Source organism: Vigna radiata, chromosome 8 (genome assembly GCF_000741045.1).
Source record: "Vigna radiata var. radiata cultivar VC1973A chromosome 8, Vradiata_ver6, whole genome shotgun sequence".
Taxonomy (NCBI): Eukaryota; Viridiplantae; Streptophyta; class Magnoliopsida; order Fabales; family Fabaceae; genus Vigna; species Vigna radiata.
Genome location: NC_028358.1, coordinates 40,631,824 through 40,657,323, shown reverse-complemented (window position 1 = coordinate 40,657,323; position 25,500 = coordinate 40,631,824). Strand labels below are relative to the sequence as shown.

At 31.8% G+C, this 25,500-nt stretch overlaps 3 protein-coding genes across 3 annotated transcripts; 1 reads left to right on the top strand and 2 right to left on the bottom strand.

Annotated features, from left to right (window-relative positions):
* Positions 1-5,981, top strand: LOC106771871 (pescadillo homolog). Its single transcript, XM_014657880.2, has 13 exons — positions 1-112; positions 690-775; positions 1,027-1,275; positions 1,360-1,485; positions 1,686-1,770; positions 1,845-1,955; positions 2,219-2,312; positions 2,391-2,680; positions 3,400-3,507; positions 3,606-3,727; positions 4,953-5,175; positions 5,297-5,497; positions 5,693-5,981. The coding sequence occupies exons 1-13, from the start codon at positions 89-91 to the stop codon at positions 5,768-5,770; spliced, it is 1,797 nt and encodes a 598-aa protein (XP_014513366.1). The 5' UTR covers positions 1-88; the 3' UTR covers positions 5,771-5,981.
* Positions 5,982-8,510: 2,529 nt separating this feature from the next.
* Positions 8,511-10,568, bottom strand: LOC106770902 (oxalate--CoA ligase). Its single transcript, XM_014656747.2, has 4 exons — positions 10,327-10,568; positions 9,168-10,218; positions 8,821-8,924; positions 8,511-8,754 (listed from the first exon to the last, which is right to left on the bottom strand). Exons 1-4 carry the CDS (start codon positions 10,528-10,530, stop codon positions 8,566-8,568), a joined length of 1,548 nt encoding a protein of 515 aa, XP_014512233.1. The 5' UTR covers positions 10,531-10,568; the 3' UTR covers positions 8,511-8,565.
* Positions 10,569-13,239: 2,671 nt separating this feature from the next.
* LOC106771486 lies at positions 13,240-14,298 on the bottom strand. Its single transcript, XM_014657478.2, has 3 exons — positions 14,148-14,298; positions 13,730-14,056; positions 13,240-13,639 (listed from the first exon to the last, which is right to left on the bottom strand). Exons 1-3 carry the CDS (start codon positions 14,221-14,223, stop codon positions 13,488-13,490), a joined length of 555 nt encoding a protein of 184 aa, XP_014512964.1. The 5' UTR covers positions 14,224-14,298; the 3' UTR covers positions 13,240-13,487.
* Between the last annotated feature and the right edge of the window lie 11,202 nt (positions 14,299-25,500).

Genomic DNA, 25,500 nt, shown 5'->3' with positions numbered 1-25,500 from the left:
ATTTCATATATTTATTCGTTAAACCCTAACTCTTAAGATTGTGTGCGGCATCAGCTCCTCCCACAACACAACTGCAGCAGCTGCGACAATGGTGAAGCACTACAGACCCCCGGTGAGTAGTGCTTGCGCTTTTCGCCTTCTCTCTTTGTTTGCGCCTTCATCAAATGCGTTCTTTTACCTTTTATGTAAACTTTCGTAGTTTGCTTCATAATTTGATTCATGGCTTGTGTTTTTGTCTTCTTTTTCGATGGTATCGATGTAGTGATTGTTGGTTGAGTATGAGTGAATTTGAAATCCGTAATATTTTAGTTGTAGCCATTCATTTACAGTAACCAATTTGTGTAAAAAAATAAAATTTTCCTGGTTAAGAGAGACCTTTGTTTCAAGGTGTAACATAAGGAGTCATATTTCTACGAATGAGTGGTAATATATAGTTTCTGTACAAAATAACTTTCATTCCCTGAAAAATATAATACATATACCATTTTTCCATAAGAATAAGAAGGGAATCATGAACATTTCATATTTTCAAGAGTCAACAATTCATGAAAATGTTATTCAAAAGCTGTACCCAACTCAAGGATGTGATATTCCCAAGTTTTTTTCCCCGCGAATCCTTTCAGATACCTTGAAATTAACATCCTTGTTGTTATTATTTTAAAGAGCTTATTGCTGTTGTTTTGTTGTAGGGGAAGAAAAAGGAAGGAAACGCTGCTAAGTTTGTCATTAGGTCACAGGCACTCAAGCAGCTTCAAATCAGTCTACCCCTTTTCAGGTACTATACAGAAAGGAAAACACGCTCATGTCTACATTAGTTTAAGGTGCTCTTGTTGGATCAACTTTATCCTTTAATGGTTTAGAGGAGAAGGAGGGTGCCTTTGGGATGAAAATTACATGGCTGAATCATTTATATCTTCTATCGTTACTGATCTGATATCATTGGAATTTGCATCTTTAGGGACTGAAACATTTTGCAAAAGATTTGATTAAGATTTTGATTCTTATACTGGTTTCTGTGAATTTTAGGAAACTGTGTATTTTGAAAGGTGTAACTCCCCGCGAACCTAAGAAAAAGTTCAAGGGAACTCATCAGACTTATTACCATGTGAAGGATATTTCCTTCCTCCATCACGAACCTTTGGTTGAAATTCATAGAGCTATAAGAGTGCATGAGAGAAAAATAAAGAAAGCGGAGGCAAAGAAGAACCATGAACGTGCAAACAGGCTTCGGGAGAAAACACCCAAACCCAAGATAGATAGGATTATACGGCAGAGGTTTGTTTGATTTTGTTAATTTCAATTTGTGTATTGTAAGTGGTGATGAATGTCCTACTTAATTAATTTTTGTTGGAATTTTAGGTACCCAAGGTTTGTGGATGCACTTGGAGAATTGGATGACTGCCTTACAATGGTGCACCTTTTTGCAGCATTACCTGCATCTGAGAGTAAAAAAATAGATGTGGAGTGTGTCCATAAATGTCGAAGGTACATACTTGGAATATTGAAAGCATGGGATTAATATGTAATGAGGAAATCAACCTGTGGATTTATTTTTCCTTTGAAAATAGGCAGTTAAGATACAAGGAATAGTATTCGCTAAAGGCCATGGGTGTTTTCTTGCATTTGATGCTTACAATGTGATTTTTATCTTCTGTGTTTATTCTCATTGTTTACTGTTTTTGCAGATTGGCACATGAATGGCAAGCATTCATATCTCGGACTCATAAGTTAAGAAAGACATTTGTATCTGTGAAAGGCATATACTACCAGGTACTGATTTTGACATTTATTAATGTTCAGTAATCTTAATTGTATGTAATGGATTGATTATGTTGTTTGTGCAGGCTGAGGTCGAGGGTCAGATGATAACATGGTTAACTCCTCATTCACTACAACAGGTTGTATCTGATGATGTTGACATCGTTACCATGCTAAACTTTCTGCAATTATACGAGGTTGGTTATATATATTCTTGTTTACTTATTTTTTTTTCTTCCAAGTTGTCGGCCTTAGTCATCCTGATTAACAGGATTAAAGGTCTGTATATTTAATCATATAATGTTTAATTTAGATAAGTTCTCTGGTGTTGTGCCAGTCAGGAACATGCCCTAACCAAAATTTAATTTAGCTATCTGGACATGCTTCTGATCCTTTATATTTATCCTTATATTTGGTATACTGGCTTTGATTAATTTCTTAATCTTATATATTGATGCAGCCTCTTCTTAGTTTTGTCAATTTTCGCCTCTATCATTCTATAAATTTGAAGTATCCACCAATACTTGATCCTCGGCTGGAAGCTCTGGCTGCAGGTACCATTTTTCTCAACTTAAATGGAATTATGGAAATTACTTGTATCTGGTAATTACATTTCTCTTCAAATCATGCAGATCTATATGCTCTGTCAAGGTATGTCAGTACCAATACTGGACTTTCTGTAGTGAATTCTGAAACTTCTCAAGTTGAATCAGAGCAATTGGAGACCAAGCAAAGAGAGGCAGAGTCTGGAAATGAAACATCGGAACTAAGACTTGCACAACTTCAGCATCAACTTCCTTCTAATGAACCTGGTGCACTAATGCACCTTGTTGAGGAAGTTACTGGTGAAGATGACGAGGATCTTGATACAAAAGAATGTAAAAATCTCTTTAAAAATGTGAAATTCTTCCTAAGCAGGGAGGTAAGATCTTTTGATGTTTTTTGCACCACTATTTAAATGTACATTCGGTCAATAGCTGGGAATTTGTGCTCATAGTACTACTGAATCACATTTAGACACACACATGCATATATTCACTTTTGAGTAAAACAGTTGGGGAATATTGCCTGATTATGTAGAAGTTTGTCTTAAAATTGATATTTTTTTTTTTGTTAGATGCAAGTGGATGATGGGTAAATATCGTCTTTAATAGGATAGTAAAGGTTGTTGGCTCAAACTGCCTCAATCTTTAAGATTGAAATATTGTTCTCAAGGTCTTTGGTTTGGTTCTTGTGGACTTCCGGTGGAGGAAAGTTTTATGTTGGTACCCATTGTAAACCCTTGTTAAAGCGTTTCCTGTCTCCTAAACTTACCAAAAGAAAAGTTCTCTTAAATTAATGGCTTTACTTTTGCAGGAAACAAAGGAGCTATTTCTCAAATACTTCGGCATATGTTATGATTTAAATTGTAAATTTGTGTGCTGTGTTGCTTCGTGGACAATTTATATAATATTTCTGCTTATTGTGATATTGTTTAGATTGATCTCATATGATCCGTGTATATGCATATAGCACAATACATCGTATTCAACTTTGGTTCGAGATGGCTTGTTTTTTAACTTTTGGTTTGAGTTTTTGGAAGTTTCCTTGTGGTTGTTTGATTTTGACGTTGCCTGCATTTTTTTTGGTCTAATTATTCAGGTACCAAGGGAATCATTGCTTTTTGTTATTCCTGCTTTTGGGGGCATAGTTTCTTGGGAGGGAGAAGGGGCACCCTTTGGGGAATCTGATCAGAGCATCACTCATCAGGTTTGTGACTAAGCATGCCATCTTTAGGTGTCTGTTTATTTTACATCTATTGACTTTCTCATTTTAGGTTTGCTAAGCTACTACTTTCATATGTTTAGATTGTTGACAGGGAAGCACAAGGACATAGGTTCCTCTCAAGAGATTACGTTCAACCACAGTGGGTATTTGACTGTGTGAATGCACGGATTATTTTGCCAACTGATAATTATTTGGTGGGAAGGTAATTTCTTCTAATCCATATTTGTTTCTTATAAAACTATTATTACCCATCAGAAAACTAGTTTCTGTGTCTTTATGCTTCAGTAATAGAAGTTGCATAATCTATGCATCTTATTTTTTTTGGGTCCATTGTAGAACCCTTATTGTTTGTAGTAGTGGTCTTGGTAAAAATGTGCTATTTTATCAGTTTCCGTAAATTTAGTTTGTCTGCAAGGGCTCATGATATCTTTCTGCGGAATGTCTATCTATAAGGCATTCATCTATTAATTTTGTCTGATGAATTTGATACTAATTAAAATGTTTATCTAAATTTGAAAAAGATAGAAACCACATAGGCGTCTTTCTAATGTGCAGGCACACTCCCTATGTTCTGCCATAAACCTCGTGCATCATGCAAATTTTAGTGTTTTGCTCTCTGTAAATAGATGAGTCCTAACATAATTAGGAGTGAATAGTTGCATTGAAGTTTCGAAATTACTCTTCTGCTAGAAGAAATTATGGGTAGGATTGTAATTTAGCCTTTATTTACTAGGAATATGATGAAAAATGAATTTTATAGCTTGTTGGAGTGTCTATATGCTAGTATTATGTTTATTATTTGACTTATATTTTGCTTAAGTAGAAAATTAAGTGTCAAAGATCTCATGTTTAGAGACTAGAGTTGTACTTTGATGCATATTTCTCAGGATGATAACTCTCTGACTAATGTTCTTCCTGGGTGGGTGTCTACAAATCAGATATGGGATCATTTTAGCAAGAATTGTCCGATCAAGCGCTGATTGCTTTTAGTCGGAAGTTGGGCTTAGCTTAGCTATGTAGTGTTTTTTTTTTATTACCAAAAGAAAGTGTTAATATTAAGTTAGACAAGTGATCTATTATGTTAATTCTTATTTGATGTGATGTCGGAACTTGGATAAATAACTTATTGTATTCAATGAAAGAGTGAGTTGTATTAAAATGATAGGGCTGTTTTTTTGTAGTTTTTGTAAAATTAATTCTCATTTGATATGAGTCCAAATTAATTAATATTGAAGCCGCAAGGCCATATCTGCTGGGTTTATGCAAAATATAAAATTAGTTCCACACATTAACCCAAGGGAACAGTTTAGAAAATTTCACACACTTCTACAAACGTGTGTTAAATTTAAAGAAAACTATATGTATGCTAAAGAAATCCTATTTTGTTTTTTTAACTTTCATGGCTAATATGTTTCTTTTGTTAACAGGATTCCTCCACCACACTTGTCACCTTTTATTAATTATGATGAAGAAGGAGCATACATTCCAGATTATGCAAAAACCATTAAACAGTTGCAAGCTGCTGCTAGAAAGGAAGTCGTTCCACTTCCGGGTGTTGGGAATGAAGATCTGGAAGATCCTCAAAATCTTCTGGTTGAAGGTATTATTGGCCGAGCGGAGGCTAATGAAGCAGCTCAAAGAAAGCAAAAGGTATGCATGTTCTGAGAAAAAAAGGGTTGCATGGTATCATAACAATGGCATGAGTGGAGGTGGTCCTTTTTAGTTTACTGATGACACTGAAGTATTTCAAATTTGAATGAATGCAATGCAGATGATGATTCTGGAGCGGCAATACCACGATGATTTGAAAAAAGAACTTAAAGGTGTTACATTCACTTCAGCAGGTTCTAAAGAAACTTCTGAAGCGGTGCAGACTGGAGTATCAGCTACCAATGTTGAGGAAAATCCTGGTGATGACATGGGTAAAATTATGATGTCCCGTAAAAAGAGGAAGCTCTTGGAAGCCATGCAGGTGATTTTCATTTTACCTCATGCATGTGAAATGTACTTTTGTTCTCATTTCCAAGTATAATAATATTACTGTCTTATGTAACGTCCTCATTGCCAAGTGACATTGTGTTTAAAAACTTAATCTGTAAACTTGGAAGGTCTGTCTTTTCAATTATGTTTTCTCACCCTTTTTTTTTTTATGAAAAATGTCTTTCAGATATCTAATAAACGCAAGCAAGCTCAGATTGATATCATTAAACACCGGAAAAAGAAAATAGATGAAGCTCAGAGTTAAAGGGGTTGAAGAGATGCTGCATTCTCTTCATTATGTGTTCTAGCTTCTGTTGGTTTACAAGGGTAGCTCATTTTTGTTTGCAGTATATGTAGTTGAAGTCATTCTAGAGTCGTATGTTTTTGTAACTGATATCTCTGTTTTTGTAACTTCGATTATTAACAAGGTTAAGCCACCGGGACTATTTATAAAAAGTCTTTTAAATTGTCAAAAAGTCCAATCAAGATGTTAATTAAAAGATTTAAAATTTACATTTTTTAAATAAAGTTTGCTTTGGATTTTGGTTATTGTGCGGGGATCCAAGTTTTGAGGTCATGGTTATCAAACTCTCGAGTTAATTTGTACAAGTTTACGTTTTCAAACATGGTTTCCGAATTAATTTGAAAATAAATTTGTTTTTTGCTAAATTTGATAGAATCAAATGGTGAAATCGGTAAGATTGTATAGAATCGTGAGTTTAAAAAGATTATGTGAGTTTGAAAATTATATATTTAATGAAATGTATTATAATTAATGATAATAATTAAAGTATTTATTTTTTATAATATTTATTTTTATTAACAATATAATTGTAAATTTTATTTATTTAAAGATATATAATTTTGTAGATTTATTTGAATTAAGATATTATTTATATACTTTTTTTTATCTGAACTAAACTTTTATAAGTTCATGATTCGAGTTTATTCTACTCTTGTGAGTTTGTATAAACTCTCAAATTTTATTGGGGCACTAAAAGAGGTTTCAAATGTTAGAATTAAAACGTAGAAGTTAGATGGAGATAGGAATAAAACAATGAAAAATGTCGCAAATTTACCATGGACAATAAATGTAGGCACATATTCTTAGTCACCCGAACAGCTAGTTATCACGGGTATACATATGCTGTTTACTACTATGTTAATATTCTATTATTCACTATAATTGATGTAACATAGCCACATGTTTAGTTTAGTAAGTTTCAATGCTTATTTCAGATGTAAATACAGAAAAATAACTTGGAAATGGATTTACTGTATTTAACTTGACTTGACGAGAATTCATGCATATTAACTTCTCTTATTAAAATAGCCAGAAGATTACATTCTCTTCTATGGAGTTATTTTCTTGATGAATTTAAAAATGGAGTTTTTAGTGCCTATGATCGTAAAGATTATAACTTTTGTGTGGATTAATTTAACCACAGTTCAGGCCGGCAGTATAGGTTGTTGTTTGTTTGTAAATTGTAATACAGTAAATGAGATAGAAGACGAAATTGTGTGAGTCGTTCTTTTCAATCCCTTTTAACAATTCTTTCTATAATGTAAGCAAATAATTAATTACAAATTCATATATATTGTATAGTTTTGTAGTCTATTTTTAACAATTACAAATTATTATAATTATAACTAAGAAACAAATGAACTTTATCACATGAATATTGTTCAAATTGATGTTTTAACGGAAAATTTCTACATTGGTTGGATACATATATAAGTATGAATAATACTTGAGTTTCTTAATTTGGCATGATAGACGCGTATATAGAGATATATCTTTCATGTGATTATTTTAAATGATTTATTATCAATTTCAACAAATTAAATAGAGATTTATGTTTCGTTTCAATCCTATAAATCATTCGTTTATAAAGTAATATAAAAACTTTTTTTTTTTTATATTTAATCTTTGCTTTGTTTAGATCTTATTTTCTTCTAATGTTCATTATCTTTCAACAATCCAACTTATCACATTTTTTTTCTTGTGTAATTTTTTTAATTGTGTATCAAATATTTTTAAGACACAAATATGATTATTTTTACTTCTTTTTAATATTTTTTATACACTCTTCGTTTATACCATATAATATTCGATGATAATATGACGTTTCTTTTTATGTGATTTTTATTTTCTTTTATTTAAATAATTAATTGATATTAAAACATTTTACAAAAATAGTATGAGCCAGAGTACAATATACCAGTTATCCTGGATGAAAATGAAAAAACTAAAAATAAATATATACCCATTAAATATAAAGATATGAAGATATGGATGATTTTTATCATTCATCTATAAAAATAGGTCAATACTAAAATGGATTAAATAAAGGCTCAAAATACAAATAAAATTCTTTACTTTTTCATTAATTGTCAATAACTCAGAATTTATTGACATATTTCTCAATTAAAAAAAAAAATCTACAGCGATGAAAGATCTCAAATCATAAAAAAAGTCACAAGAGCTTTGTGAACAAAGAATTGTATAATGAATTATAGAGTGAACAAATAGTATTTTGACAAAGCCAATAAAATTTATCAATACTTGAAATGTGATTGCGTCTTAATTTGTATAAAAACCAGTTCACTTAAAATATAACCAATACTTTAATATATAATTTATTTTAAAAACATTAAAAAAATAAAATTGTACAAGAAAACACGATAAGTTTTCATAGTTTTGGCAGAAAGAAAATTAGGTTTAAAATATTTAAATCCATTTCCTTTAAATTCTGGTTTACTTTGTCGTTTATGAAGAGATAGTTAGAGACGTATTGATTGTTTAAATGAACAAATGGCATAAATATATTAATTTAAAGTTTTGATTAAAAAATTGTATCTTATTAGTGACCCATAAATATTTTGTCAGTAATTGGATTTGTATACAAAAGAAAGTAGATTTTAAAAATGTTTAATTGATTAATTTTTGAGTGATGTTAGAGTTTGCCCTTTTAAGAGAAAGGGCAAACGAAAGAGAAGAAATATGAAAGGAAATTTGGAAGTTGGGCATAAGCTAATACAATGATTGGGGTGCAGAGCTTAAGTTTGAGAAATGAAGTGTTGTGCTACAAGACGCCTCAGAATCTTGCCAGTGGCGGTCTTTGGTAAAGAATCAGTGATGAAGACCTCTTTAGGGACTTTGAAGCTTGCAAGATTCTTCTTGCTAAATCTCTGCACCTCTGCCTCATCTATCTTTGATCCTTCTTTTCGGATTATCGCACACTTTATCTGTTTAAATCTTACATTCAACACAAATTTACTTTAAATATACTTTAATTTTATAAAAACACATACCTCTTCGCCATATTTATCATCTGGAACTCCGAATGCAACTGCTTGGGCGATTTCTGGATGAGATAGAAGGACAGCATCCACCTCTATTGGTGATATTTTCTCCCCTTCAAAACAAATCATTTCCATGTAAAAAATGCATAAAACTCATACATTTCCATATTAACAATACGTTTTTTTTAAAATATTTTAACAACACATACGTGACAATTTGTGTTCAAATATCTTTTTAAAATAAATTCAAATAGACTAATAAAATGATGATATGTGTTCTGTTATAAAAAAATAAAAAAATTATTGAAAAAAAGTTATTAAAATATAATTGTTGTATTAAAAGTATAAATATATACCTCCACGGTTAATAAGCTCCTTGATCCGACCCACCAGATGCAAATACCCATCCGAATCAAAAAACCCGATATCACCAGTGTGGAACCACCCGTATTCAAAGGCAGAAATATTGGCATCAGGGTTATTTTTATACCCTTTCGTAACATTGGGTCCCCTAATACAAACCTCACCCTTCACATCATTCTTTAGAATCTCACCCTTCTCGTCTAATATTGCCATTTCCTGGCCCACGGCCTTTCCAACGGACCCGGCCCGATGAGGCCCATCTTCGGGTAATGGATTTGTCGACATTAAATGCGACGCTTCCGTCATAGCATAAGCCTCCAAAACCGGTGCCCCAAACGCTTCCTCCAACCGCTCCAATATAACCGGTGCAAGCGAGGCACTACAGCTCCGAATAAACCGGAGCTTCGGGTAAACCGGTTCCGGGGTTTTCAAATGACGCTCCAACAATATTTGGTGTACCGTAGGAACCGCGGTGTACCACGTGGCGTTGTACGTCAACATGTCGCTCCAAAACGAGGAGGCGGAGAACCTCCCCGCCGCCGGGAGCGTCACGGAGGCTCCGGCGGCTAGTGAACTCAGCAACGCGGCGATTAACCCGTGGACGTGGAACAATGGGAGAACGATGACGGTCGAGTCAGACTCAGTGAGTTTGTACACGGATTTGATGTTCTCCACCGATGAGGCCAAGTTGTTCTGCGTCAATGGTACGCCCTTGGGGCGGCTCGTGGTGCCGGAAGTGTGGAGGAACAATGCCACGTCGGACTCGTCGTTAACGAGTTCGGAAATCGAGGCGGTCAGTGACTCGGTGTAACTCAGGGAGAGACTGAGCTCTTCGGCTTCTGCTTCGTCGAGCGAAGCTGTTGATACCGGAATGCTAAGCTTGGAAGCCGCGGCTTGAGCCGGTTCGTTCCCTTCTTTTGATGTTATTAACAGCTTTGACTCTGAGTCGGATAAATAAAACTCGAACTCTTCCGCCGTGTAAGCCGAGTTCAACGGCGCCGCCGTGGCTCGCGCTCGAATAACGGCCAGAAACGTTATAATAAACTGAAAATATTAAAAAAGGATATCGAAATAATAATAGTAAATAAATGAAAGATCAAATAGTTGTTGTTTTTTTTGTGTTCGCAATGAAACAGTGAGGGAGGAGAGGACCTCGACGGTGTTGGGGAAGGTGAGTGCGATGACATCGCCGGGTTTGATGCCGGCGAAGAGGAGGCGTGCGGCAGCGCGTTCGACAAGGTGGTGGAGGCGGGAGTGTGTGAGTTGGAATTTGCCCGAGACAGAGACGGCATGGTGGGAAGGGAATATTCCGGCGACGCGGTGGAGCAATCCGGTGAGTGTTGTTGGAGCCTGCATTGTGGTGTGGTTATGACAGGACAGATAGGCATTGGAAATGTGATAGTGTGATACATATATATATATAACTGATGATGCCATGTGGTAGAAGACTTACCGTTTCGTAAACATGAAGAGTTCTTATTCCATACTTAAGTTTATTATAGGACAAATATTCTATTCTAGAAAATAATTCTTTTATTCTGTTACACAAAAAAGTAAATTTTTATATAATGTCTTTTATTGTTCACTATCTCCGTAAATTGATATTACTGTATTATCATAAAACAATATATTATTATATATTTTAATTATGTTTAATGTAATTATTACATGATACTATGCATGCATGCATAATATTAACAAGGGTTAAATATGTTTTTAGTCCCTTTGAAGCGATTTTGGTTTTAGTCCATTTTTAAATTATAGTACAATTTAGTCCTTCAACTTTAGAAAATTCTGGTTTTAGTCCTTTTTACCAAATTTTTTTAACTTTATTTGTTGTTTCAAACACGTTTTATTATAGCATTTGGATTGTTTACACTGTTTGACACATTTTTGTTTCAATGTTAATTGAGAAACGTGATTGGAACAACAAATAAAGTTTAAAAAATTTGGTAAAAAGCACTAAAACTAGAGTTTTCTAAAGTTGAAAGACTAAATTGTATCATAGTTTAAAAATGGACGAAAACCAAAACCGTCTCAAAGTAAAAGACTAAAAACATATTTAACCCTATTAATAATATTAATGAAATTCAACAATCATAAAGCATGGTTATTGGAGGAATCATTATTTAGTCATGAGAGTTTCAGCTTCCAGCTAACACTAAAAAGATGAAACGATGAGCTATTATGATGTGTATAATTTATATGTTATAATAAGTTGATTTATAACATTTTTCTAATAAAAATAATTATTATTATAATGGATAAAAGGAAACTTATGAGAAATGTAATGGACATGTCATAAGTGAAATACAATGACATAAACTTAATTATAATAAAATTAAAGTATACGCATCTATAACAAATTCCATCTATATTAATATTTATTTCATCATTAATCTAAAATTATAGACATAACTTATTTAAAAAAAATTCTTTAAAAACAAAAATATGTAACATATGGTAACACATATTCAGTATAATTTTTGTTGTATTTATAAAATATTTATTTATTTATCATTCATTTTTTTTAAATCTAAATCTACAATTATTTATGGAGGAAATAAAAATTCATAAACTTTATAAATACTTACAAGTTATCCACAATTGATTTAAATCGAAGTTATACAATTCAAATAAAATATTTAAAATTATCATTTATTATATTAGTTTTTGTACGTTATTTCTTACTATTGATTTAAGAAATTAAATCATTTATAAGAATAAAAGTTTAATTATTTATTATAATTATTTTTACACAAAATTATTTATTTATTTAATCTATTTCAAACTTAATACATTTATCATATCTAATCATTATAAAAAAATATTTAATAATAATTTAAATTAATATATACACAATATTTTGATAATTTATTATTATTTATTAATTTAATTATTATTTTTATTTAAAACATAAGATATAAAATTAATCAACTCTATAAAATTTACTTTTATTATTAAACATTAAACATAATTAAAAAAATATCCAACATCACACGATAACAAATACTAATTTTATAGAAAATGTGTTCCATCCGGAAACGTACCTTTGGAGTAGTATATGTATATCTTTCTGTTTGATATATCAAAAGGGAATATTAATCTTTTTCTTTCTTCTATGTAATTATTGAAGGAAAAAGAAAATAAACAAGTAGAAGATATAAATGAATATGAATATTAGCTTTTGGGCTCTAATATGATTGGTTGGGCTAGGAAGGAATCTATGCATCGTTGGAATGAATATAAAGGAAAATAACAGAAGCACCAACGAGGAAAGAGAGAGGAAGTACCTTATTTTTACCATTTGCTTCAAAGAGAAGAGAAACATTTTTTTATTTAAATTTAAAAAGAATCCACACCTATGAAATTCCTCCCTAAATAAAACTAAAAATACTAATAAATTCGTTTGGCTACTCTTTTCAGTATAAAAGATGAATCATTGGATGGCTGAAAATAAGTTTTAAAAATAAAGAAATAAAAAATATCTGAGATGCAACTTTACCATTTGAAAACGAAACTAAACATTCTCTACTTTTTCATCAAATAAACAAGTTATATTAGTTTTATCATCTTTTTCATTTCAATCAAACGCATCAACTCAATATCTTTTAAAATTTGTTAAAAATGCTACATAATTTTTTTAATAAATTTAAATGAAAAAAGATAGTGGTCGTAGCAGAAAAAACAAGTGATTATAAGAATTATTTATAAGAATATTAAAAGTTATATTACGGTCAACATAAGAAAATACGATAATGATAATGAACTAGTCATGTATATATGAGTTCGATTAATCAGGGCTTTCACTGACGGGCCTGAAACAAATGAAATGCCCAATTGGATGCAAGGAGATTTATATGTGACCTTTTCAAAAACTCCTTTAAAAATTTTAAGCTGTAACCTTCAATTCTTTAAGGTTGTTGCTTCCTACACCCAATAAAAAATCTGTAATAAAAGTTTTTGAAAATTGCAAAAACACAACATGACATAATCACATCCCTTTTCTATTTATAATCGTTTCAAAACCCTTTTTTTTATCTAATTCTCATTTAGAAATCGGTATAATTTATATGAATAATTTATAATATAGTGAAAGTTACACCTTATTAATACAGAGATCCATGTCCGCTTCCAACCACACGTGGTTACCAGGAACCAACCATGTAGGGAGCGTCTTACATTAGAGTACATATTTAGGTGCAACTTCCTTATTACAACCAAAACATAGCGTGATATTCTCAATTCATATGCTACAATGCTTAATTGCTATACTCTCGATTTCTCTTGCGTGTTCCAAGAAATCACAGTTTTTAGTTTGGTGATGGGGAAACCGCGGGTTCAATATTACCGAACTGCAGAGAGTGCACAGGTCCTGGTGCCACAATGCCAGAGCTTCTGAGTTCAGCCATTCCTCGACGAGCATTCACACCTTGTACCTCACACAACTTGGGAAGAAACACACCTGCAACATGAATTTCATCAACCTCAGACATTAATTTTCTGACCATAACAATCTACGGAACTTATAAAATAATGTTAAGTGTTTGTGTACCTTCACCAGCTGCAAGATTGAAGTATAAGTCAACAACGTTGGGACAGCTTTGGTAGCAGTGAGGGGAACAGAGCTTGTGTGTGAAGGTAGACTCGAGAAGAGAATCTGATGAGATTCCAAGGGATTTTCTGTCCAATCCACAAGCCTTTATGCATTGCTCTGTTTCGATGTGATCCTTCACATTCTCAGCTTCAATCTCTGATGTTTTGCATGTGTATGCCTCCTCACCACTCCTCTTCACGCGCTTCTCCAACACACATCGTTTACTAGCAGATGACACAGCGAACGAGCACGTCTCCTGGCTCAGATTCTCGCATTCTATCTCACCTGCATTTTTCCATTACAACATCATGGATTCTCAGCTCAAGAACAATATAATATAATACAAATATCGGTTTTTAATGTTTGTCTTACTTACCAAGAGTGGCTTGCAGGGTGAGAGAAAATGCAAGGGCAAATATCATGAAAGTCGTGAAGGTGAAGTTAGAGGCCATTATAGGTTAAGGCAGAAAATTGAAAATTGAAAATATCTATATGTGGTTGGATTGGAGGAATAATGTTGTTGTGAGGGTTTATGGGTGGTGCATTTTATAGTGGGTTTTGTGCCGGAATTATCGGATTTTTTTAATAGGACGGAAAGGAGTACGTGGAATTCTCAACGTGAATTACGAGTCGGGGGATCATCAAAAGAAGACTACTTTAACTGTTTTCAAACTTTTCATTTTTCTTTCATCCTTGTTTTATATTAATTAAAATTAAAATCTATAAAAATAAATGTATATGAATTTAAGCAATATGTCTGTTATTTGAAAAGTAGTTTGTTTTCAAGTGTTTATCGTTGAAAAATAATTAATATTGTTTGATTGATGATTCATTGTGAAGGAAATAAGTTTGATGAAGAGTCAAGGAATAGCGCCATCAGTGGCGGAGCTTTCACGGTTTACTCTTCCACCATCATCATCATCTGTCACATCACTGCTAACCTGCAACTTCCTTCCAACTACCAACGCTATCATCCTCAAATTACAATTTTCAACTAATTATGTTCACACACTATTTTTTAACTACTTTTTAACCGATTTTTTCTTTCAATATCACTTGATTCGAACACTATATACATAATTTAAAAATAGTTCATATTGTTTAACTGCTAATATGTTATGATATATCACTTTTGAAAAGATTAACAAATAAAGTTGAAAAATAATTTATATTAAAGATATCATTGTGTGTTAAATATGTTTGTAGTTTCTATACTTTGGGTCGATTTTGGTTTTAATTCCTCTTTTAAACTAAGGTACAATTTAGTCCTTCAACTTTAAAAAACTCTAGTTTTAGTTATTTTTACCAATTTTTTTTAACTTTATTTGTTGTTTCAAGCACGTTTCATTAACATTGAAGCAAAAATGTGTCAAATAGTGTAAACAATCCAAATGCTATAATGAAACGTACTTGAAACAACAAATAAAGTTAAAAAAATTTGGTAAAAAGGACTAAAACCAGAGTTTTCTAAAGTTGAAGGACTAAATTGTACCTTAAAAGAGGAACTAAAACCAAAATCGTCCCAAAGTACAGGGACTAAAAACATATTTAACCCTATCATCATTCCATTACATTTTTCTTTGAAATTATTTTCACTTTGGGTTGAAGAATAAAGGAACAAGGTTTTCAATAATAACTGCATATTATTTGTTTTAAATTTAGAAGCTCGATTATGTTTTTAAAAAATGTTTCAGAGAGTTAAAAATAAACTTAAATTATTCTTAATCTCGATTGAGATTATTAGAAGTGTTGGAAAAATCATTTTAAAAAATCATATTAAATCAAAGTAAATAATATCATCTCTAATTTGTTAACTTAATCTATAATTAGAAGGAAAGTGACCAACCGTACCCTAAATGTCAACCAACATAAACAAATTTAATCACTTTATGTATTAAGTCTCAATATTTTTGTTTGGTCTTTTTAACTTCATAACCAAATTCCCCAAAATTAGAAGAGTATAATAAGTTTAATTGAAACTTCAATAAATTCATACAACCAGATAATATATCCACTTTTATTCTTCTTTTAGTTCTCTTTATAATTACAAAAAGTATTTGGGTTAAATATGTTTTTAGTCCCTATACTTGGGGCGATTTTGGTTTTAGTCCCTCTTTCAAACTAAGGTATAATTTAGTCCTTCAACTTTAGAAAACTCTGGTTTTAGTCCTTTTTACCAAATTTTTTTTAACTTTATTTGCTGTTTCAAGCACGTTTCATTATAGCATTTAGATTGTTTACATTGTTTGACACATTTTTGCTTCAATGTTAACAGAGAAACGCGTTTGAAACAGTAAATAAAGTTAAAAAAATTTGGTAAAAAGGACTAAAACCAGAGTTTTCTAAAGTTGAAGGACTAAATTGTACCTTAGTTTGAAAGAGAGACTAAAACCAAAATCGCTCCAAAGTATAGGGACTAAAAACATATTTAACCCAAAGTATTTTGTTTTAACTACCATATGTATTGAGTAATGGTTTTAGTATCAAAAGATTATTTTTAAAATTAAAAAAAAAATGGTGTGTACTCATACGAAATACTGATGCCAAAAATAAAAAATTCATGGTCACATCACTAAAAGAAGTATTATTTCTTAATTGAAAAATGTTGAATTTGTAAAATTTAAATATTTTTTTTAACATTGTGTTATTGATATTATATATTTAATGAATATGTAGAAAATTAAGTTTGAATTCACTACCTCTCAGTTTTATTTTTAATTTAAGTATAATAAAAGTATATCATTGATATAATTTGTGATATTAATACAATTACGAAAAGTATAATAAATTAAGAATGTTTTAATTATATATACTAAATTTAAATAAAAAACATACATTTAAAGTCACATTATATACTTATTTTTCCTTCTTAGTAACTTCTAATATAAACATATATTTGAGAATGTGTGCAAAAACCTCATATCAAGCAATATGTTCGTGTCAGTTATATATAATACTGGTAGGAATAATTTACAAGTTAATAAAGGATTTTTGTAAGAACGAGTTAATGAATTATTTAATATGGTAACAAATTCTAGCTAAATGTTTTGGTATACCATATTATCTATTATCGGATTGTCCATAAAAATATAGTCTTATTAATTTTCTATATGTACATGACATATGATTCAATAAATGCACCGTTAATAAGCAATGCATATTTTATAGTACTTGTAGTAGATTTTTATTTGTATTGACTATTTGGAATAGTGTGAATCCTACTTTGTCTTATGTTTTAGTGACAAGTGGTGGTACTAGTCTAAGTTACATAAATGTGGTTAGGTGGAGTAACACTTAGACATATTCCATACAAAAAATATAAATGGTTTAATTGAAATTTTAAACATTAAAAAAATTATTTATACATTTAAAAACCAAAGAATTTTTTCAAAACAAAATAAAAAGGTTTAATATCTATTTTGGTCCTTCTTTTGGGAGGTTTTGTTCAAAGTGGTCCCTCCTTTCCCAAAAAGTTCACTAAAGTCCTAAATTTCGTAAAAACTGTTCAATGTGGTCCTTTTTGGTTACTTAACGGCACATGTGCCAGGTGGCTATTAAGTGACTACGTCAGTCCCCTCTGCCAATCCGGTGCTGCCACCTCAGTCCCCTCTGCCACGTCATCACCCTCTTCTCCAGCAGAAACCCTAATTCCCACCAAACCCTAGCCGCCACACCAGATCTGCGTGGTGGTGGAAGACGAATTTGGTTTGATTCTTCGATGGCGTTGTGCATGGTGATTTTCTGGATTTTGTGCTTTCTCATTTGTAGATTGTGAGTGCGTTCTCTGGTTGGCAGCCATGAGAAGTTCGCGCAAGGATGGTGATGAGCGTTGTGCGCGAGGAGGACGAAGGTGAACGGAGGTTCGAAACTGGACGAACTCGCGTTTTTGCTTCGCTGGTGAAGGTTGCAGATGAGTCGCCCTTGTGTTTTGTTCCTGGGTTTCTGTGTGCAGGTTTCGAAATCCCTGGAAGTGCGTCGCAATTCTGAAAGACGCTCAACTTTCGACCATGGAGGTGTTGCGAGATTGAGCGCTTGTTGCGCAATGGTGGCCGGCGGCATAGTAGGGCGACGATTTGCGCGTGGTGGCTGGCGTCCAGGTACAAGGTGGCGGTTGACGGAAAGATTGGTGCGTGGAGATGAGTGTGCATCGCGATCTGGTTCTGGATTTGGCAGCGACGACGACTTTGGGTTTTGGTGGCCACCGACAGATCTGGTGTGGCGGCTAGGGTTTGGTGGGAATTAGGGTTTCTGTTGAAGAAGACGGTGATGACATGGCACATGTGCCATTAAGAAACTTAACACCGTAACAAAAAAGGACCACATTGAACAGTTTTTGCAAAATTTAGGACTTTAGTGAACTTTTTGGGAAAGAAGGGACCACTTTGAACAAAACCTCCCAAAAGAGGGACCAAAATAGGTATTAAACCAAATAAAAACAAATCATTCTATCAATTGGTTTGTGCTTGACTTCGTCAATCTTCTCTATCTTATAGTAATTGAATTTCAAAATTCTCATAAACATTTTCATGGTTGTTATTCATTTTTCTTCTTTTAAATTTGCCTGGTACAAGTGTTTTTCCATCATGAAGAAAAACTAATTATATTGACAATATAATCATTAGCATCTTATTATGCGTGTCTCAAAAGTTATAGTACAAACCTAAAATCACAAGATATGTTACGTTATTTTAATCTGTAATTAGGGAGGCCTAATTAAAGTTGTTAGAGTGGATCGCAACTCATCCAACCTGACACGGTATAACTTTACCACAATGCTTTATGAAGCTGATAATTCATGTATTTTATGTCTATGTTGAAACACAATGTAATTTTGAAATGAAGATGTAAATATTGTTCATGTTTTAATACATTTATTTGTTTAGAATGTCAAAATACATTAAAATTTACGTAAGTTAATATACATTGAGTTAATATAATTTATTATGGGAAGGAGTTAGATTGAATTTTAAAAAAATTATAAATTTTTATGAGTTAAAAATAAATTCAGTTTATTAAGAATTTAAAATTTGAATTTGGCAGCGATGTCCGGAAGAATTTGGAAGACATAAGAGGAAAATTAGTGTGCATGTTTCCCACGATTAGGGAGATGATGTTGGCGAAACCTAACTTCGGCAGGGTGGGTGGAAGGTTTTACCTTATTCAAACTTCCTCTTTCTTCATCTTCTCAAATCTCAACACGTGGCACTATTCACTTTTTTTAGATCATTTTACTGTATCTTTAGTGGAACCTGTCTTCTTTATGTTTATAGTAGCTCTTAACTTATTTTCATATTTTTTATAATTTTTACTTATTTTAATTAATAGTTTATTTAGTTGTTAATATTTTCAAGGTAAAAATATATTATTTTACCATATTTCAAAAACTTAAATACATTAATTAAAATAATTTTGTATATATCATCTGATTTACTTACTTTGGGAATCGTATTATTCACTCTAACATTTTTATTTATGTTTTTATTTTGTTTTCAATTTTAGTTAATCTTTTATATGTTATTTCGTTTTTTAATAAAGATAAATATTAATAAGAATGACAATCGGATGGTGCAAACGAATTTGTCCCTCTAATACTTTACTAAATATCCATAATTTTTTTTTTAAATATACTAAACATATATATATATATATATATATATATATATATGATGTTTCTTTTAATAATTTTGTATTATTAAAATAAGATATTATATTATTTATATATATTACACAAAACATAAAAATAAATTAATAATTTATAAAAAATATATTCTAAAAATGTGAAATTTTTAGCTATTGAAACAAATACAAAAATCAATTTTATCATCTATTACTTCACTAGATATTATTATCTGACTCAATGTTTAAACTTATTCGTTTATTTACTCGAAGAATACATCGTAAGCGCTTAAAGTGGTTATTTTCACATATATGAACCCACTAACTATATATAAATCTTCATATTGTTTTCCTTACTAAATTTTTTTATTTAAGTAATTTGAGTAAAAACAAAAAAACCTGCAAAATTCTTTTCATCATAGTGACTGTAATACTTAATATATAGTAACCTTTATTAGTTTTTTCTTTCTGATAATAACTTTATTCAATAAGAAAATAAATTACCTATCATTATTGTAACAACAATTTCTAGAGTGGATATAAGACTCATGAAAAATATATATTTTAATTAATAGTAGTAAATTTTAGAATTATTATAATAATAGAAAATATAATTAAGGTTAGAAAAATTTAAATTTATGATAGAAAATTTTAATAATTTCAAAAGGAGGGGTTTAAAATTTTGAGAACCTATTTTAGAAGGTTTTGTTAAAAAAAATAATAGTAAAAAGTGAATAGTAAATAAATAAATAAATAAAAAATAAAAATAATGAGAGAATAAGAATATCTGAGTTGCATGATTAGGGAAGGATAAGATTTGCAAGTGGTTTTGGAAGTGGTGATTAAAATATTAATAAAATAATATTAAAATAAATAAATAATATTAAAAAATAATTTGAATAATAAAATTTTTGGACTATAAATAGTCATGGGAGGATAGCTTATTCTACACAAAGAGAGGAAGAATCAAGTGAGAAATCTTGAAAAAAAAAATAGAGAAGAAAAGAGTTGGGAAGAAAATTTTAGAAGAGTAGAGATTCTGAAAGATTTTTTTTTTATATAACTATGCTGATTTTATTTTTGTCGGATGGGTGTGAGCAGAAAGTGGTGAGATGCCAGTGGAAAATGCGTTAGATGACTTTGGGCCAAGTCCTCACGGGTTTATTTTTGGTATCACTCCAAAAAGCCTCTTACCATTGAAGATATCTATGTGTATATAAACCCTTGACCAGTCATTCTTTCACTTAATGTAGGACTTTATTTGCACTCCAACACTTACTTAGTGTTAGTTAATATAAAACTTTTGAAACTACATTGAAATTCTTTACAATATAATCTCAATTGCGAGTTTCTTACACATATTACAAACTCTTCGAAAGTGTTTTACTCACAAGTTTTCACAAACGACACTAGTTATTATATATTTTGAATAAATATATAACCTTATGAATCCAAAAAATCTTGAATAATAAATCAACCTATATATATATATATAATAAACTTGACACCATCCCCAATAAAAACAACCTTAAAACTAGGGCTGCACAAATATAACTGAATTGTACTGAACTATAGTTAACTGTACTATATTATACTAAAAAGAACTGATCCATTTGTACTATAACTTAAATATACTGTTTTATAGTTCAGTTTTTAAAAACTGAACTGAAGAAATTTTTGGTTCAGTTAACTATAGTATAGTGCAGTTCAGTTATTTTTGTGAACTGTAGAAACTGCACTGTGAATTGTGAACTGTACTGTGAATTATGAACAGTATTATCTGTTTAAGAGACTAACCTGAACTCTGAATCGTGAACTGTGAATTGAGAACAATATTATCTATCTAGACTCTGAACTGTGAACCGTTCTATCTGTTTAGGAATCTAACCTCGTGATTAAGCCCTTATTCTCGTGCATCACTTCCTCTTTCGTCTTTCTCCCAGATCAGGTTAGGGTTCGAGTCTTCGTTCTCCCGTCTCACAGCACCCTCTGATTACTCCCAGAGCGTCTGCATCACCCTTCTCTTCTTATCAACGCCAAGGCAAGTCAATTTACTATCCCTTTCTCTCTCTGTATTCCCCGATTTTTCCAAACGCTACTCACAAATCGCCGCCACGTTTTTCCTTTTTTCGTTTCAAACGCCATTCAATACGGAGCCACCGCGTTCTGCCTTGGTTGCCTCCTACGTCACCCCTCCCGATTTCTTTTACAAGAGGAATCACGGTCCGATACCCATCGTTGAGGACATAAACAGGTTCCTTCATCGCTTGCCATTTCTATGTAGGTTTTAGTTTATCTTGCTTTGTGACGTGTTTGGTTTTGAGGAGCAGTTCGTGTCCGGTTTGCTAGAGCGTCCCAAACAGCTCATGATGAAAGATATCTGGTTATTGTGTGTTCGATATAGTTAATGTTTAAACCCGTGCATTGAATATAGTGATTCAGCTAGGATTTGCCATGGCACGATTTGACAGTGAATGATGGTTAACATGTCAAATTAATCACATAGTTTTACAGTGTTGGTCGAATTGGTTCTTATGCATAAGGATTTTGATCGATGATCGACGATGACCATGGTTTTGAATTAGAGTCTCAGTTGTGGTTTGGTTGTATACCTTATATTTTCATTTTTGGTTTGGTTCTTACTAGTGGACTTCGGTGGAGGAAAGTTTTATGTTGGGACCCATTGTAAACCCTTGTTAAAGCGTTTCCTGTCTCCTAAACTTAGCAAAAGAAAAGTTCTCTTAAATTATTTTTTTTGGTCTAATTATTCAGGTACCAAGGGAATCATTGCTTTTTCTTATTCCTGCTTTTGGGGGCATAGTTCCTTGGGAGGGAGAAGGGGCACCCTCTGGGGAATCCGAACAGAGCATCACTGATTATTTTGCCAACTGATAGTTATTTGGTGGGAAGGTAATTTCTTCTGATCCATATTTGTTTCTTATAAACTATTATTACCCATCAGAAAACTAGTTTCTGTGTCTTTATGCTTTAGTAATAGAAGTTGCATAATCTATGTATATTATTGTTTTTTAGTCCATTGTAGAACCCTTATTGGTTTGTAGTATTGGTCTTTGGTAGAAATGTGCTATTTTATCAGTTTCCGTAAATTAAGTTTGTCTGCAAGGGCTCATGATATCTTTCTACGGAATGTCTATCTATAAGGCACTCATCTATTAATTTTGTCTGATGAATTTGATACTAATTAAAATGTTTATTTAAATTTGAAAAAGATAGAAACCACATAGGCGTCTTTGTGATTTTAAAAGGGTGGATTTCATAGGAATTCAAAGTAATTTTGTACACTTTGAGCAAGATAGACAGGCATGCTTTATCCTAATGTGAAAGCCACTGCATTAAAGTAATTAATGCATACTTTATCCTTACTTCACATGAAAGGATGTAAAATACTGATATTAAGGTCAAACTCTCTTACCTTGATATTTAATGAGTCAAACTTTATGAGTGTTGCTCTGATACATAACACTTTCAAACATAGTTGATGTCATATGTTTGTTAAGTTTTTCTTATAAAAATAGAGACTTAATTAATTATTTTTAATATAAGAACTTAATTGAGGAAAAAAGATTAAGAGATCAAAACGAATGATAAACCTAAACTAAATTACTAAATTAAGCCTAAATTCTATGCATAATTATGAACAAGATATCAATGCATCCATGACCAAGTGGTTTAGAATCAATCCTGCAGGTTGCCCTGTTTATTAATGAATAGTTGAATTTCAGCACAACATATATAGATGAAGTTTTATCAATTGTGATTATCATTCACTTTTTCTTGACTGATTCCATTGCTGTTACTTTTAAAGCAACAAATTCTTTCTTTATCATTTTATGCCTTGAAATTTGGGAATGAGAATTAGAATTTCTAAAACACTCTAATTAAAGTAGGGGTCTAATATTGCTGTATTAGTGTGAGATATATCTAGAATTTTTATAACTTGTCTATTAGTGATTGGTACTGCTGTCTTAAAGGATTTGTTTAAGACATGATGTGGCCTTATAGATGAAAAACTCATTTTCTGAAAATGAAAGTAAATGATTCAATTTACAATACAAAGAAGTCTGCACCCAAAAACAAAAGAAGATTTTTTGGAAGAAAAAAGGAGAAAGATGTGACCAAAATCATTCATGAATGTAGCTAGTTTATGTATATTGCAGTTGATAACAGATTTTGTAAGTCAAATAAATGAAGTTTAATCTGATATATAGAAATGTATGAATATAAGGGAAGGGAATCCCAACAAGTGTTTNTGAAAATGAAAGGAAGAAACATTNANAAAAGCAAAAGAAGCATAAACTAAAGGCATCATCAGAAATAAATTCACTCGTCTAAGATGAAAGAGCAAACCTCTGGGATTGAACTTCAACAAAATGTTTATCTGTAAGATATATTTCTTGGTTTAATGCAATGTTGGATGTATTTATAGCCACAGACCACTTTTGAAAACCACAGAGAAATAACAGTGGTATAGATTTTAAGATAATTTCCTTCAAATTTAAGTTATTTACAGCTGTTGTATTTTTGGCTTTTTTGTATAAAACGTTAGAAGGCTGTAACACAGTGGTGAATTTGAATCTGAACATTGCATGGTTGCCATTTGTATCACTCACTACAGAAAAGGACAATATTTTTTTAATTATTTCCAGAAGACAGTGTCTGATGAGATAGCAATGCATTGATGCTTTTGTTGCAAACAAATAATAAATCATTATTTCAAGTTTTGTTATTCTGGAAACCTATTCTATTCATGCCTACCATCTATTATGTTCATTCATGTACTATGTTATGTTGTTTACAATAATTTGTTTTCAAGTTTTTTCTTTCAAATTAGTGTTCCTGTTAAACATTTTTCTTTACCAAGTGAAAACTATAAATAGTCGTGCAATATTCCTTTCTTATTTGGCTGCTGTATATATCATGATTTACTAAACTGTTATAGCATGAGTGATTTACTAAATTTGTTGTTTCCATGCTTTTGGAAACTTGTATAGCTCTTTGTATCGATTTACCTTTGGAATGGATCTTTTACCTCCTTGTATCGATTCATCGTCAACTGGGAATAGTAAAGGTCGATCAAATGTTTGGGAACATTTTACTAAACAAGACCCTTATTCTGAGAAGAAGGCTAAATGCAATTATTGTGGTGATTTGATTAAATATTCGGGTGGAACAAGCGGGATGAGGAATCATTTGATGAGATGCAAAGAAAATCCTAATAGAGAAGCATTCAAAAGGCAAAAGCTTTCATCATCAACTACAGAAGTTAGTGTTAGCCCTTCACCAACTGTTTCTAAATTTGACCAAAATGCATCTCGAATGAAGTTGGTGAAGATGTTTGTGGAGTCCGAGCTTCCTTTTCGATTCGTGGAAAACAAGGGCTTCTGTGACTTTGTATGGTCCTTGCAACCACGATTTGAACTCCCATCCCGCACTACATTGAGGCGTGAAATGTGGGAACTCTATGAAGAGGAAAAAGCAAAGTTGAAAATTTTTCTGTCGAAGCAGTGTGAGAGGGTTTGTTTAACCACAGATACTTGGACTTCAATCCAAAACCTAAATTACATGAGTTTAACAGCTCACTTTATTGATAAGGATTGGAAACTTCAAAAGAAAATTTTGAATTTTTCTCAAACAGCGGGACATTCAGGGGAGCTCATTGCTAAACATGTTGAGGCTTGTTTGAATAATTGGGAGTTGAAGCGAGTCCTTAGTATCACTGTGGATAATGCTACAGCAAATGATGTTGGGGTCCAATACCTCAAAAAAAGGATGTCATCCTGGAATTGTCTTGTCTTAAAGGGAGAATATGTTCATATGCGTTGTTGTGCGCATATATTGAGTTTGATTGTGAAGGATGGCCTAAAAGAGATCAAAGATTCAATTTCAAAAATCCGGGGTGCAGTTAAATATGTGAAATCTTCTCCCGCTAGATTTGCTAGATTCAAGACCTGTGTTGAACAAGAAGGAATTTCTTATCAAGGTATTGTTTGTCTTGACGTTGAAACCAGGTGGAATTCAACTTACTTAATGTTAGAGGCAAGTTTGAAGTACAAAGATGCCTTTGTCTTGCTAGATATGCAAGATAAGAAATT